Source organism: Coffea arabica, chromosome 11c (assembly GCF_036785885.1).
Source record: "Coffea arabica cultivar ET-39 chromosome 11c, Coffea Arabica ET-39 HiFi, whole genome shotgun sequence".
NCBI lineage: Eukaryota > Viridiplantae > Streptophyta > Magnoliopsida > Gentianales > Rubiaceae > Coffea > Coffea arabica.
Genome location: NC_092330.1, coordinates 44,429,607 through 44,443,301, shown reverse-complemented (window position 1 = coordinate 44,443,301; position 13,695 = coordinate 44,429,607). Strand labels below are relative to the sequence as shown.

The following is a 13,695-nucleotide window of genomic DNA, read 5'->3' as shown; positions in this document are numbered from 1 at the left end:
ATTCTATTCCCATCGATCTCTTGTAGGCTTAATTAAATCTCTCCGTAATTAGAATAGAAATAAAAGAGAAATGACAATTGACAAAAAAGAATGATAGCCCCGTCAGCTTGTTACAATGAAAAAATACTAGTCAAAATTCATTTACCTTCAAGCTTTAGTAAAAGCATCTTCTAGTATACTTTCATTTAATGCGTTTAATTATTCTCTCTTCCAATATCCCTCTCACTTCCTCCTCTTGATTGATTTTGGAATTTTTATGTACGTACATTTCTTGTGCACTTTTCTTATTCAGTTGGGAATATGCGTACCAAGCGAGTAGCTTCTGGTTAGTCAAAGGACAGAGACTCGAAACATTTTTTTCAAATAGTTACATAAATGGTTACATGGCTTTTTTTTTTTTTTTTTTTCCTCATAGCAGAGACACCATTTATATTCTGTGAAGGCCATGGTTACGTTGCCGCCCCTTTCTCAGTCTTCATCATTACCCAAACAACTGCGCGCGTTAGCTGTCCGCTTTTGGTCATTACCCTTACCAGCAGCCAAAATCCAACACTTGAGCCAACCAGACCTACCTACCCGATAGGCCAAAATTTGCTCATCCTACTCCTACCATGGAATCCGCGTTTGCTTGGATAAGAGGTCCTTCCTTTCGAGGGTTCAAACGTTATCTCTTACCAAAAAATATTATATTTAAATAATTTATTTTTATAAAATTCAGACGAATATATTATGCATTCGTCTGATTCGGTGATAATTCAATCCCTTTCGAATTATTTCTAGATTCATAAAATAGTAAAAAAAGTTTACAACTATCCTATTAAAATCGTTACTTTAAGACTACTGTTTGATGGGAGTAGACTCGTTTATACGGTGGTGTAATTACTACAGCATGCATTAATAAAAATTTTCACCGCATTATTATCGTATCCTGGCTCCGGCTAACCTACGCACCCCCATCCTGAGTCTACCACGAATTTCAGTAGCAAGAGTAGTAGGAGCTGCAGTACTCTATCACTGACCACTGAAATAAATGATGATGATGGATCTGTAAACTCTCTCTCGGCTCGGCTCAGCTCAGCTCAGCTCAGCATTCTGACAAACACCTAATCAGCATTCACCACTATCCCTCCGTCTCTCTCTCCCTCTCTCCAATTCCATAAACATAAAAGTAAAGCTTTACTCGCCCCTTTTCCCCTCTCTCTTACTCATCGTCATATATTGTGATCTTATGTCATATCCCAAACGTTTCGGAAGTATCGCCCAATCGATCTGCGATCGGGTGTCGCTTTCTAGAAGAACTGCTTCTTTCCGCGAAACGCTGCCGTTTCAGAGATCGGAGCTACTATTCCCTTTCGGCCAGACAAATGTGCTTCAATTAGGGCAGCAGATCACTGATATTCTTTGTTGAGAGAAACGGGGAAAAGGAATATGAATCCCCTGTGCTGCATTGCTCCGGTTTCAGTCGATCGAGATCGGGCTAATCCGACTGTGGTGAAGTCGCAGAGCGAATCGTTAGGGGTGGGGAATGCTCTGGCTGCAAAACCCCTGGGTTTTAACTCGAGGCAGAGTTTTTCTACTTCTCGGATTTCGTCGGTGAATGGGGATTCCGATTTACCTGCAAACTGTAATAATAATAATGTCAGCAGTAATAATAACTCCGACGGTCTTGTTGATCAAAATGTGGGCGAAGGAAAGGACGCAAAGGCAGTGTACAGTGGGAATGTGAACGTGGCTGGGGTGTTGTACAAGTGGGTGAACTATGGGAAGGGGTGGAGAGCTAGGTGGTTTGTGCTGGAAGATGGCGTGCTGTCGTACTATAAAGTTCACGGGCCGGATAAGATCGTGATCAATCCTGGGAGAGAGAAGGGCGCGAAGGTTATTGGGGAGGAATCCTGGAGGTATATGAGGAAAGCAAGTTGTATTGGGGGTTATCAGCATCGAGTTAACGGGACTGTTAAACAGTGGAAACCCTTTGGTGAAGTGCATTTGAAGGTTTGCTTTTCGTTGGCTTATTTGTTTAATGGGTATCATTAGCATTCTTACTGAAGTGTGTTTGTTTTCCCCATTCACGGTGATTCGTATGTGTGGATGAGATGGTACATAACAAATATAACATTCTAGCCTTCGAAAATTATCTGGATGTAGCCCTGTTTGGGACTCAGGATTTTACGTTGATGACTGTGCATTTTTGTTTGATCCATGTGCTGGAAAAGAGTTTGGTTGTCGTAATGTTTGAAGAGAACCAGCTGCAGACTTATAACAAGGTCGTACCCTCGATGTACGCATCTGATGGCTTTGCAGTTTAACCTTTGGTAGAGTTCAGCTTTAAAAACAAAATATGAGCGAACATTATTACCGTTGGCCGTGTCCTTCCTTAACAAAATTTGGTGTACGTGGTTTCTCACATACTAAAGCAAAATCTGGATCAAAGAAGTTTTGTGTATTGTAATAAATTAAAAAACTTGAAAGGAACGTTCGCTTGACTCGGAAAATTTGTCCTATTTGTATTTGTTTTAGCTTTCTCCTTTTCAAGTTTTATATGCCGATTACAATTATAACTCAGGAAGCTTGACCAGTAATCAATGTGCACTTTGAAATGGGCTGCATTGCCATCATCCATTGAAACTAAATATCATGTGTACAGGTGTCTTCTGTTCGAGCAAGCAAGTCAGATGACAAAAGGCTTTCAATATTCACTGGAACAAAAACTCTCCACTTGCGTTGCCAGTCTAGAGAAGACCGAACTGCATGGATCGAGGCACTTCTGGTTGCTAAAGATCAATTCCCAAGAATGCTGTCAAGTAGCGATTTGGAAACTTCTGAAGAGTTTGTTGTCTCAACAGAGAAGCTACGATCACGATTACTACAAGAGGGTCTTGGTGAGGCAGTTGTTAAGGATTGTGAGTCTATTATGCTTCATGAATTTAGTGAGCTGCAGAATCAGTTGAAGGCTCTTCAACTTAAACATATTTTGCTGGTGGACAGGTTGAGACAGCTTGAGGTACTTTACTACTTCGTCATTAAGGGGTTCCTAATTTGCAAGACTGGGAAAGTTTTCCATGTCCCCTCCCCCTTGTTAAATATTTATATTGAACAAAAATGACCAGTCTTTACTTTATATCTTTCTTTCATTATGGCATTGTACTGTCTATTGCGTGCTTTCCATGACATTATCCTTTGTAAGCTTCTCATCTGATATCTGGTAAGCCGGGCTAAGCCGAGTGAATGCAACATTCCTTGTGTTAACTCTACTGTTTCCTAAATCTTGAGTTGTTACATCTTACTAATTTGTAGTTCTGCTTCTGGTCTTGCTGTCTTTGCATTACAAGACTCACTTCAAGCTATTCTCATCTTCATGTGGAGACCATGAGAATTGAGAAACTTCTCTAACTATTTTTGGCAGACTGAAAAGATTGAGTTGGAAACAACTGTGGTTGATGAAACCAAGGAGAGGGATTCATGTTGTGGAGGGAACAGAAGATTCAGTGGTTAGTTAACACTTGTACAACCCATTTTATTCAAATTTGAAAGAAGGCTTTTTTTTTTTTTTTTTTTTTTTACAACTCACAATTGTATCATTGAAATTTTTGTGGGAAGTCTCCATTGAATGATAAAATTGTACCCCACTTAGCTGCTCATTCTTTTGAGTCTCAAAATTAAAATTTATCTGTGTTGAAAAACGTATCATCATCTTTGGAGACTTTGCAGATTTTTATTCCATCTTGTCGGAGGGGAGTGCAAGTGATTCTGATGCCGATAATGAAAGCCGAGGTGGAGGAGATATTGAAACAGATGAAGAAGGCATGTATTTTGACACGAATGATTTTATGCCTGCTGAATCATTGAGAAGTGCTTCTTATCGAAGTAGAGAGAATACAGAAAATGCGTGTAGCTCTTTTACAAATGAAAAAGGCTCATTCTTTTCTGATCGTCTGAGGGAAGTTGAGATAGAAATTAAGGCAATTGAATATCCATATGTCAGAAGACGGAATAATTTGCCAGAACCTAAGGAGAGAGAAAAGCCAGTTGGGTTATGGTCAATAATCAAGGATAATATTGGAAAGGATCTGTCTGGAGTCTGCCTTCCAGTTTACTTCAATGAGCCACTATCTTCATTGCAGAAATGCTTTGAAGATTTGGAGTACTCATACTTGGTTGACCGTGCATTGCAATGGGGAAAGCAGGTAACTCTTCAGCTTACTTGTATTTTTTTCCCCTGAAAAATTAGTTTCTTGCATTGCAGAAATCCGGTAGTTAACTTACCGGCTTTGCTTCTTGAAACTCAAATGTTGTCTTTTACATAGCTCTCCAGACTGTATTCTATTCTTGAGCATCAAAATCTATGAAGAAATAGATAGTGCTGTTTCCTTGGTCTGGTCTCCCTCTATATAATAGTAGATGGTTTTGCTGCATCATTTTTATTTTCTTGAACCTTGTTCACATTATATGACAGATTTGATTGCTAGTTTAAATTGCAAATGACAATTTTAACTTCTACAGGGGAATGATTTGATGAGAATATTGAATATAGCAGCTTTTGCTGTTTCTGGCTATGCTTCAACAGAGGGTAGGCAATGCAAACCTTTCAATCCTTTACTCGGGGAGACATACGAGGCTGACTACCCAGATAAAGGTCTACGTTTCTTCTCGGAAAAGGTAGCGCTTTTCTCTCCCAAAGAATTTGATAAATATCATCTTTGACCGTCTGGAATGTATCTTTTCCTCTGCCTTCTACAATGGAGGATCTGGATTGTTCCATGCAAAGTGGACTTCCATTACTGTAATGTCTTGGCACGTAATGAGATATGCAATTGAGTCCTCATGGATGGGCCTCATCTCAGGTTAGTCATCATCCAATGGTTGTTGCTTGTCACTGTGAGGGCAGAGGGTGGAAATTCTGGGCAGATTCCAATCTAAAAGGCAAGTTTTGGGGACGCTCGATTCAGCTTGATCCTGTGGGGATTCTTAGCTTGCAGTTTGAAGATGGTGAGACATTTCAATGGAGCAAGGTCACCACTTCCATATACAATATCATAATTGGTACAATCTATTGTGATCACTATGGTACCATGCGCATCAGGGGTAGCGGTAAATATTCTTGCAAGCTCAAATTCAAGGAGCAGTCTATCATAGACCGTAATCCACATCAGGTGTGCCCCCGCCCTTCTCTCTCTCTCTCTCTCTCTCTCTCTCTCTCTCTCTCTGTCTCTGTGTGTGTGTGTGATGAAGTGGATGCCATTCTATTCCTCTACCTACCAAGGCAGTTAGTTGTCTTTCTTTTAGTTCCCCCCCCCCCCCAACCTGCATACAAAAAAGAAAAAAGATGGCTATGGATACAGTAGTGTAAACTGTCATGCAGTCATTGGAAGGGACTTGGTAAATAAAAACTTTGCTTTCTTTTCATCCTATCACATATGTTCAAACTGTCACATGTAGTAATCTATACTTGTAAATTTCGATAGACAAATGTAAAAGAAAGTATTCATCATATGTTCCAATTTCTCTCTGCTATTCTGTCCAACTTCTCTGTTTAATCAAAAGAACCACTGAATTTATTACAGAATTTGTTGTATTCAATGCCATCAAATTCTAGGTTCATGGATTCGTGCAAGACAACAAAACAGGAGAGAAGGTGGCAATGTTATTGGGGAAGTGGGATGAAGCGATGTACTATGTCTTGGGAGACCCCACTATAAAGCCTAAGGGATATGATCCCATGACAGAAGCCATATTGCTGTGGGAGAGGAGCAAATTTGTTACCAAGACAAGATACAATCTTACACCTTTTGCCATATCCTTAAATGAATTGACACCTGGCTTACCAGAGAAGCTTCCTCCAACTGATTCGAGGCTGAGGCCAGATCAACGGCATTTAGAGAATGGAGAGTATGAGCTGGCAAATTCTGAGAAGCTAAGACTTGAACAACTACAAAGACAGGTATGCTCAAAATGTTGTTCTAGTTGCACGCTCATCAAAACAAGTTTATATTCTTCCCATATTCATCTCAACCCCATCAGCAAGTATTTGTTGAGTTCCCTTACTGCTTATTTATTATTCCCAGGCCCCCAAAAAATCTCCAATGATGCACATATCCTACTATTATCTCTTTCTTCTTTTTTTTCCTGGGTAGAAAGGGAATAAAATATTTACGATAAAAACAAAAAATTGACCTGGACGCTCCCAGTTAACAGCTACACTACCACCTAAAAGACGAGATTATGCAACAGGTAGCTGATTACAAACAATCAAACCTTGGTTGGATTTAACTCCTTAGTTTGTAAGAAAGTCAGCACACTTGTTTCCTTCTCTAAAAAAGTGTTGGATCAGCACATCAAATCCTACTATCATCGTTAAACTAGTAGTATATCTACTGCCTTATTTTCTTTTCTGGTCAGCCACTTTCAGGATGAGCTTCTATAAAAGCTCCATTTTTGTACAATAATGAACTTAATATCATCAAATGTTTAAGCTCCATTTTTGTTGCTTTAGGCTTGGACAACTTATTTCATACTCTTTTAAGACTTGGAGGCAGTATTTTATTACCGATTCTTGTGACTAAGTTAATGCCAGACCTACACATGGTGTTTCGATGAGTGGAAAGAGTGTTGGTTGAATCCTATGTTAATTTTCTGCAGGCAAGAAAGCTGCAGGAGAGAGGTTGGCAGCCAAGATGGTTCCAGAAGGATGAGGACGGTTGTTACCACTATGTTGGGGGATATTGGGAAGCAAGGGAGAAACGAAATTGGGAAGGGATCCCCAATGTATTTGGACAGAGAAATGATTTGTCCCCTCATGTAATAGAGTAAGCAGCTGTAATGTTCGACATCCGATGTCTTCCCACATTTGTATTTTCCCTGTGGCCTTGTAGAAACTAGAAGCACAAGTTTTGCAATCAACTGACAGAAACGCTAATGTTGTGCTCTCTTCTCACGGCGAGATGATGTATATGAATGTTTCAGCGCATGTTTCCTATCATTTGGCGCTGAATCTTGGTATGTTTTCTCTCAAAGGCGCTAGGAGGCACGGGATATCCACCTTTTTGCTCTAGTTGAAATTTACAGTATCCCACTTGTGCCCCAGTTACAATAATTCCCTTCAAAAAGAAGATTGTGAATTGGGCTCATTAGGTGCTTCTTCTTTCTGATATGATGCCATAAATGCTTTCGATATCAGCCCTTCCTGTAGCTAGGTGAGAACAAACAGATATTCAAGAGTAGAAGAATGCACTAAATATTTCAAGGATCCCAGTCCGCATGATTACATTAATATCTGTGTTGGAAACAACACTCAAAAGAGTTGCCATGAGAGTTCTTCTTTTTTCCTTTTTATTTTCTTTTAGCAGGAGAGACAAAAAATTCAAGAATCAAGAAGGGTAAAGAAGAATTTAAACTCAGCAACATTTATTAATTCTTAAAATCACGGCCCTAACCACTAGATATCTGATCAAGGTCTCCTCATTTTCTCTTAGTATAATTAATGAGTTACTATAAGGTACATCACTCTTCATTCCTTTGACTAGTTAAATCTAAAACAATTGAGTATAAAAACGATAAATCCACTTTGAATTTAAAAAAAAAAGAAAGTACTACAATATGCAACTACTACTGTTCAATAACCAAGATCTACCAATTGACCCTAAATGAACTGTATAGCTAACACTCTCAAAGTGCAAAACTATAAAGTCGGTCACTTCCAAGCTTTCCTCCCACGAAATTGTTTACCAGAACGCTGCTGTTTTCTCTTTTTCTCTTGTCTTGATCTCGATACCTTTGCTCTCTTGGCAGCAAGAGGCATGGCCTTTTTGTGTTCTTTTTGCCGATTGCTTAAACCCCCAGTCTATCCAAAAAATGAAAGATGAAATGTGAATATAGAAGCAAACTCGAAAATCTCACCCCCATAAGCAATACCAAAACAGCAGAAGGCATACGAGGGAATTTTGGCAAAAGCTTTAATAACTTTAGGACAAAAAAACTTTATAAATCTAGGCTGAAAAGGCATCTTAATTCACTGGTTGACTTTCTAGGGAGAGAAAAAAAGAGAGCCAAAAATCTCCTGGCTATGATTTTCATTCAGAAAAAATGGCACAATGTTGTCCCTTGTTTCATGGTATACTTATAGAGCACCAGCAGTATGCTCACAGACAAAATTCAATGTATTTCCAGTGACATAAGCACAGGCATAATTAACTAAGTAAACAAACTAGCCCAGATAAAAACTAGTACGATGAAAGAAATCTAAAAACCAAGAAGTACCTTTTTCTGTTTGATAGCCGTTCGAGCTTGGTACTTCCCCCTCTCCTCCCTCCCAGCCCTTATCAGTGCTAGCCTTTCTTCCTTGGTCATCTTTTTTCGGATATTAGCCTAAAATAGTCAGCCACATTGCATCAGACAAGGAGTCAGTACCATGGAAAATTAACAGACAGGAAAATCGGAAACTATTTTTCCCAAGCATACTGATAACTTCTCAGTTTTTAGGTGCCAGATAAACGAAGATGCAGAAGTATATGTGACAAACTAAGCATTCAACAGATCTTCACTACAGAAGTTGCAAGTGGCAACCAGGCTTAGCACTGCCTCTGCCTTGTTCAGCTTAGCGAGTACAGCTGAATAAAACTGAGGTTTGAGAAACTTGCAGGCAACTAAAGACAGCAACTAGAACCAAAACCATCCTATACAAACTACCCATGAGAAGAAACAGAAATCCAAAACTTACCTCGAGTTTGGCAGCATCAACTCTTTTAGCACTGAGTTGGTCTGTGCTTGGAATCTTAAATCCATGTTGAGCTAATGCAATACTTGCATCCTTTTTGGCCTGATGATTTAGCCAAATACATATATGCAATTACAAAAATTAATTGAGACAATTCATTTCTAACTATTAATTAAAAAAAACACTAGAGAATAGCTACTTTCTGTACAAAATCAAAATCTATAATGAAAATTTGAGTATTAAGACAAGCTTGCTTAAGGATGAAGAGAACCACTAAACCTGTAGCTCTTTTATTCTCTGGAAGTCCTCATTAGATAGAATACCATCATTTGTCTCTGAGGTGCTGCCCTCTCTAGCTCCTGCCAGTTTCTTTAAGGCTCGAAGACTTTGACTGGCAGCATTCAGTTGTTCATTGAAATCAGAAAACTTCCTTTTACCTGCCTTATACCCCCTTTCACCACCACTATCAGTCCTAAAAGTTTCACTAGCAATACTCAAGGGACCACTAGATTCTGCAGGGTCATGCCCATCAGCCTTGCCACTTTCATCGTCATCACTGATAACATCAGTATTATCAGAACTAAAATTAGCATCATCATCTTCAGAATCTTTATTCTTTTCTTGCATACTATCATCTTCACTGGTGGTACCCTGGTCATCAATATCTTGATCATCATTGTCATTGTCATCACCATCAGAAGAACCACTATCACCAGCAACCTCCACTTCACTGGGACCAACATCATCATCTATATCTGAAGAGCTAGTAAATCCATCATCAGTATCAGCCTCAGATTCAGTATTGTCATCTTTCAATAGCTCAAATCCAGGGACATTGGAAGCGACCTTGACTTCACCATATGCTTTAGGCCTGGCCTTGGGATCAGCAGGTCGCCCTCTATCCTTCTTGACCAAAAGTGATGGGCAAACCTGCAGTGATACCGTCAACATTCCCATAGAAAATAAGTACCAGGAAGACAAGTACAAGAATACAATTTTAAATGCATGTGCGTGTATCTATGTGCTTGAGAGAGAGAGAGAAATAATACCTCTCTAAACAAAGTAAGCAGTGATCGAGCAGCCGAAGAAACTGCTTTCTCATGTGATTTCCTATATAACACAAGGTCTTGCAGCAAATCTTCTGTCATCAACTACAAATAAAAGAAAAAGGATAAAAGTTCCAGAAAAATGGGCATCAACTTGAATAAGAGATAGGACGTTATCTTAGCTTGGCATTAAAAAGTTGGGGCATGACATCAATTTTGGAGTCAAACTAAATACCATAAAACGCAGAATGATGCTAATATTTCTTTGACATCATTAATAAATTGTACCAGAGGCATGCGCAGACATATTTCCCGTACAACATTCAGTCCAACAGAAATGGCCTAACATGAGAGGTAAAAAGTAAGATCAGCTTGACACGGAACAAACATATCCATTTGGGGTAAGTCATCAAAGAAAACTGATGATTTTATAAAGCAGGAATCACCTCAGAGCGAGATCGATCATGCACAAACTGATTCACTATTTGTTTGAACAATGGTTCAACTGCATCAGGTGGAACCTAGTCAAGAAAATCTATTAGCTGCGGCAAAACTAAATTGATTAAAACTATAGAGCATGGTAATGAACAAGTGGACAGAAATAAGATCACATACCATGTCATGGCAAGCCTGAACAGCTGCTGCAAGTAAACTTGTTACATCACGTTGATGGGACTGAAAACAGCAAGAGCAGATGCATGATCATTCAGAGAGAACTAAAAAAAATATCTTAAAAGCTGAAGGAAAAAAATGACAAAAAACCTGCACATATTTCTGAAAGTAAGGATATAGGTTCAGCAGAATTAAGCGATGAAGACCAACAGTTCGTGCAATGACTTTCAGCATCATCATTTTCACCTGTAGCATTGAAAAGCCCAAAAAGTAAAAATAGTAGAGTTCTGCAGGATGATATGCTTTGACAAGAAGATGATCTGGAGAACTAGGGACAAAGAAAACAACCTCAAACCTTTCATTAGTAGTTTGAAGGCGTGAGAACAGCTTCTCAGCAAATCCCTGTAATAATTTTTATAGATACCTTAGTTTATACGATAATGGGAATGAGTGGTTTAGGGAAGAAACAGAATAGCCTACCAACCTGTGCATCTTTCAAGTGGTTTAGTGGTGAATAGTAACTTGAATTGTTCTTCTCTGATGACATGCGTTGCTGCTTCTTCATGCTACGCATGACACGCTGCAATTTTGCTTGCTTTTTCTTTTTGCTGGATGAGGTACCTTTATGTTTTGCCTAAACAAACAAAGTAGAATAAAAAGATGCTCTTGATTTTGGTGAAATTCATTAGCACAAGTTGCTGAAACTCTCAAGGAAACAGTATCACAATTCTTTCTTCACTAGATAGAACACAAGAAACCAAGAACATGAAGCCAAAAGTGTTCCCTACAGAAGGCTTTAAAGATCCCTGCAAGAATTTTTGTAGTACTCCACATTAATAATTAACTACACTTCCTCTCCTAGAAGTCGCAACAGCCATTTTTCTGCATCTCTAATCCAGATGGCATACAAAGTTATATCAATCTTGATCAAGGGAACAGAATTTGTAAGTTTAGTAAATCCTATGGTATGGAAAAGGCAGCATCAGCAACTAATAGTATACGATGGGGGTTTCTTAATGAAATTGACCAGGAAAAGATCAGAAAGCCTAAATAGAGCAACTGACCTTGTAGACGACCTCTTTACTAAGCACTATCTGAGGCTGTTGGGTTGCCTGCTCATCTTCATTGCCTGAATCATCACTATTATCATCATCTTCAATCTTCTCATAATCAAGAAGGAATGAGAGGGTAGCAATCATGATCCTGAATAATCAAATACATGAAGAAGTACCTCAATGCAATTAGGTGGATCAGCAGTCTAGTATCTATCAACAACACTCACCTCGGTGATGTATGAAAGCATGCAGTACAAATAGCATTAGCAGTCCTGTCATCAAACCACACCTTCCTCCGGTGAAGATCACAAAGTGTAATGAGTGATCTCTTTGCTTTTGTTTCATCCTCTTGCTTTCACATTGAGACAAAATTTAGACACCAAACATAACCATGATAAACAGACCTAGCATGACAGTAAAGAAGAAAGACGTTAACAAACCTGAAGCATAGAAAACAAGATATTCTGAAGTCCACGATTCTTTGGATCATTCTTGTGCTTTTGATTCATATGCCTAATGTTATGAATAATGTGTGAAAATGCCAATGTCCTCAGAGTCCTGTCACCTAGAGTCTGAAGCTCCATGAATAGTTCCAGTATGTCCACAATGTCAACCATCTAACAAGTATGAAATTCCCATTAATACTCGAACTGAACTGCAGAGGAAATTGAAGAGATTACCAGGATATAAATATTTTTGTTGACGTCCTTGCACAGTTCTTTCTTTTTATTCAAGTGTCAACTTCAATTATGCATGAAAGCCGGATCACTAAGTACTAAGAAAACAAGGAAGCGGATTCAATCCTTCCATTGAAAAATGCTGTGGGAGGGGAAGGATTAAAATTTTACAAGTGAAAAAATTATTCCATTTCTCAGGACAAAGAATGGTAAGCACTACACAATGTCCGGAAAAACCTGCAACTTTACAGCCAAGCAGAGAAAAGAGTATGATAAGTAAATATGTAATTTCATGTGCCACCAGAAAACCAAAAATTACACTTTAGACACTCAGGACTATCTTTTCCATAGGCGCCATTAGTAAACTGAGCCCTCCGGCTATAAGAAGCTAAAACAAGGCACTCCCCACTTCAGCTTTTCTCAATCACCAGCAAATGACCAAGTAGGAATTATGGTTAGACGCTTCAACACTTCATTTCACTCAATCAAACGACTGATCCATAAGTCTCTCCAGAAAGGAGAAATTGAACAAAGAAAAGCATTTGGAGTGCAATTCTTTATAATCCATTCAATCCCTCCATAATCTCCATAAGCTAGTCAGCATGACAAAATTACTAAAATATATGTATTCCTTGGCAACCAAAGAGAGCAATATTTATTCGAAATCCTCCCGCCCCCCTCTTATTACCCCGTCCAAAGAGAAAACAGAAACGAAATCCTCAGCAGAGGCAAGCTTACTCTTTTAACAACAAAAGCTTTACAACTACATACAAAAACGAATGAAAAACCAATTAATTGGGTTGTTAATCTTTTAACAACCCAATTCCTTTCTTAACCCACCACATATTTCCTCAATCTGTTAAACGAAAAACCAATTAATGAAAACCTTTGATATCTACTAAAAAGGTAAAAACACCTTAATTCGAAAAAAAAAAAAAAAAGCAGCTAACCATCCCAGAATAATAACCTTTCTGTTAATCAAGAGAATCAGGGCCTGGGTGACATGAACTCGAAGACCTGACGGAAGAGTCCGGGCCGACGACCGAAGAAACTGCGCAAGCTCCCTGGGAAATTGGGCCAAGTGTTTTGGATAAAAGGGTGTGACATGGGCCAAGAACAATGCCCGGTCACCCAAATCCTTGGCGACGGTGGGGTCGGCGGCGATGCCACTTACAGAGGTAAAGCTCATCGCAGCCTGCTGCTGGAAAAGCTCCATGGACGATTTGAACTGATTGTAGATCAAATGGAGCTCCATTTCGTAGCCTTCTGGGTCGGACTTCATTTTGGACTGTAAAGCAGGCAAGTTAAGCTTCTCTGCATCCTTTCCCGATGCTGTTATAGCCTCTGGATTCAAGTCCGGCAACAACGAAGCCGGTGCTGACGCCATATGCGATAATCGTCCCGAAAAGATGGAGACTTCAGCCAAACCCAACTAAAACCCTAAAGAGGGTATTACTGCTGGATTTCCTTTTATAGTTAGAGTTGTAACGTTAGGTGCTGTTTACTAGGTTGGGTTTTGGGGGAGTAGGGGTAATTTGGTCTTAAAAATACAAGTAGTTAAAGCACGCGGGGATAAACGGCCCTGGCTGCGCCTT

The 13,695-nt window shown here is 39.2% G+C and overlaps 2 protein-coding genes across 5 annotated transcripts; one reads left to right on the top strand and one right to left on the bottom strand.

The window, feature by feature from the left end:
• Positions 1-956: 956 nt before the first annotated feature.
• Positions 957-6,996, top strand: LOC113716686 (oxysterol-binding protein-related protein 1D-like). Of its 2 annotated transcripts, none has more exons than XM_027241082.2 (8): positions 957-1,992; positions 2,645-3,001; positions 3,404-3,488; positions 3,709-4,184; positions 4,501-4,656; positions 4,842-5,150; positions 5,594-5,938; positions 6,637-6,996. In XM_027241082.2, the coding sequence occupies exons 1-8, from the start codon at positions 1,429-1,431 to the stop codon at positions 6,805-6,807; spliced, it is 2,463 nt and encodes an 820-aa protein (XP_027096883.1). In that variant the 5' UTR covers positions 957-1,428; the 3' UTR covers positions 6,808-6,996. The 2 variants fall into 2 exon arrangements, with proteins under 2 accessions (XP_027096883.1, XP_071926684.1); XM_072070583.1 differs by having other exon boundaries at positions 963-1,992; positions 3,700-4,184.
• A 378-nt stretch (positions 6,997-7,374) lies between these two features.
• LOC113716685 (uncharacterized) lies at positions 7,375-13,487 on the bottom strand. Of its 3 annotated transcripts, none has more exons than XM_027241080.2 (15): positions 13,068-13,487; positions 11,864-12,040; positions 11,651-11,775; positions 11,433-11,571; positions 10,853-11,002; positions 10,717-10,770; positions 10,519-10,614; positions 10,372-10,431; positions 10,203-10,277; positions 10,045-10,098; positions 9,760-9,861; positions 8,990-9,640; positions 8,714-8,812; positions 8,254-8,361; positions 7,375-7,837 (listed from the first exon to the last, which is right to left on the bottom strand). In XM_027241080.2, the coding sequence occupies exons 1-15, from the start codon at positions 13,485-13,487 to the stop codon at positions 7,688-7,690; spliced, it is 2,460 nt and encodes an 819-aa protein (XP_027096881.2). In that variant the 3' UTR covers positions 7,375-7,687. The 3 variants fall into 3 exon arrangements, with proteins under 3 accessions (XP_027096881.2, XP_071926685.1, XP_027096882.2); XM_072070584.1 differs by having other exon boundaries at positions 11,864-12,073; positions 13,068-13,467; XM_027241081.2 differs by having other exon boundaries at positions 11,864-12,078; positions 13,068-13,208.
• Positions 13,488-13,695: the final 208 nt, after the last annotated feature.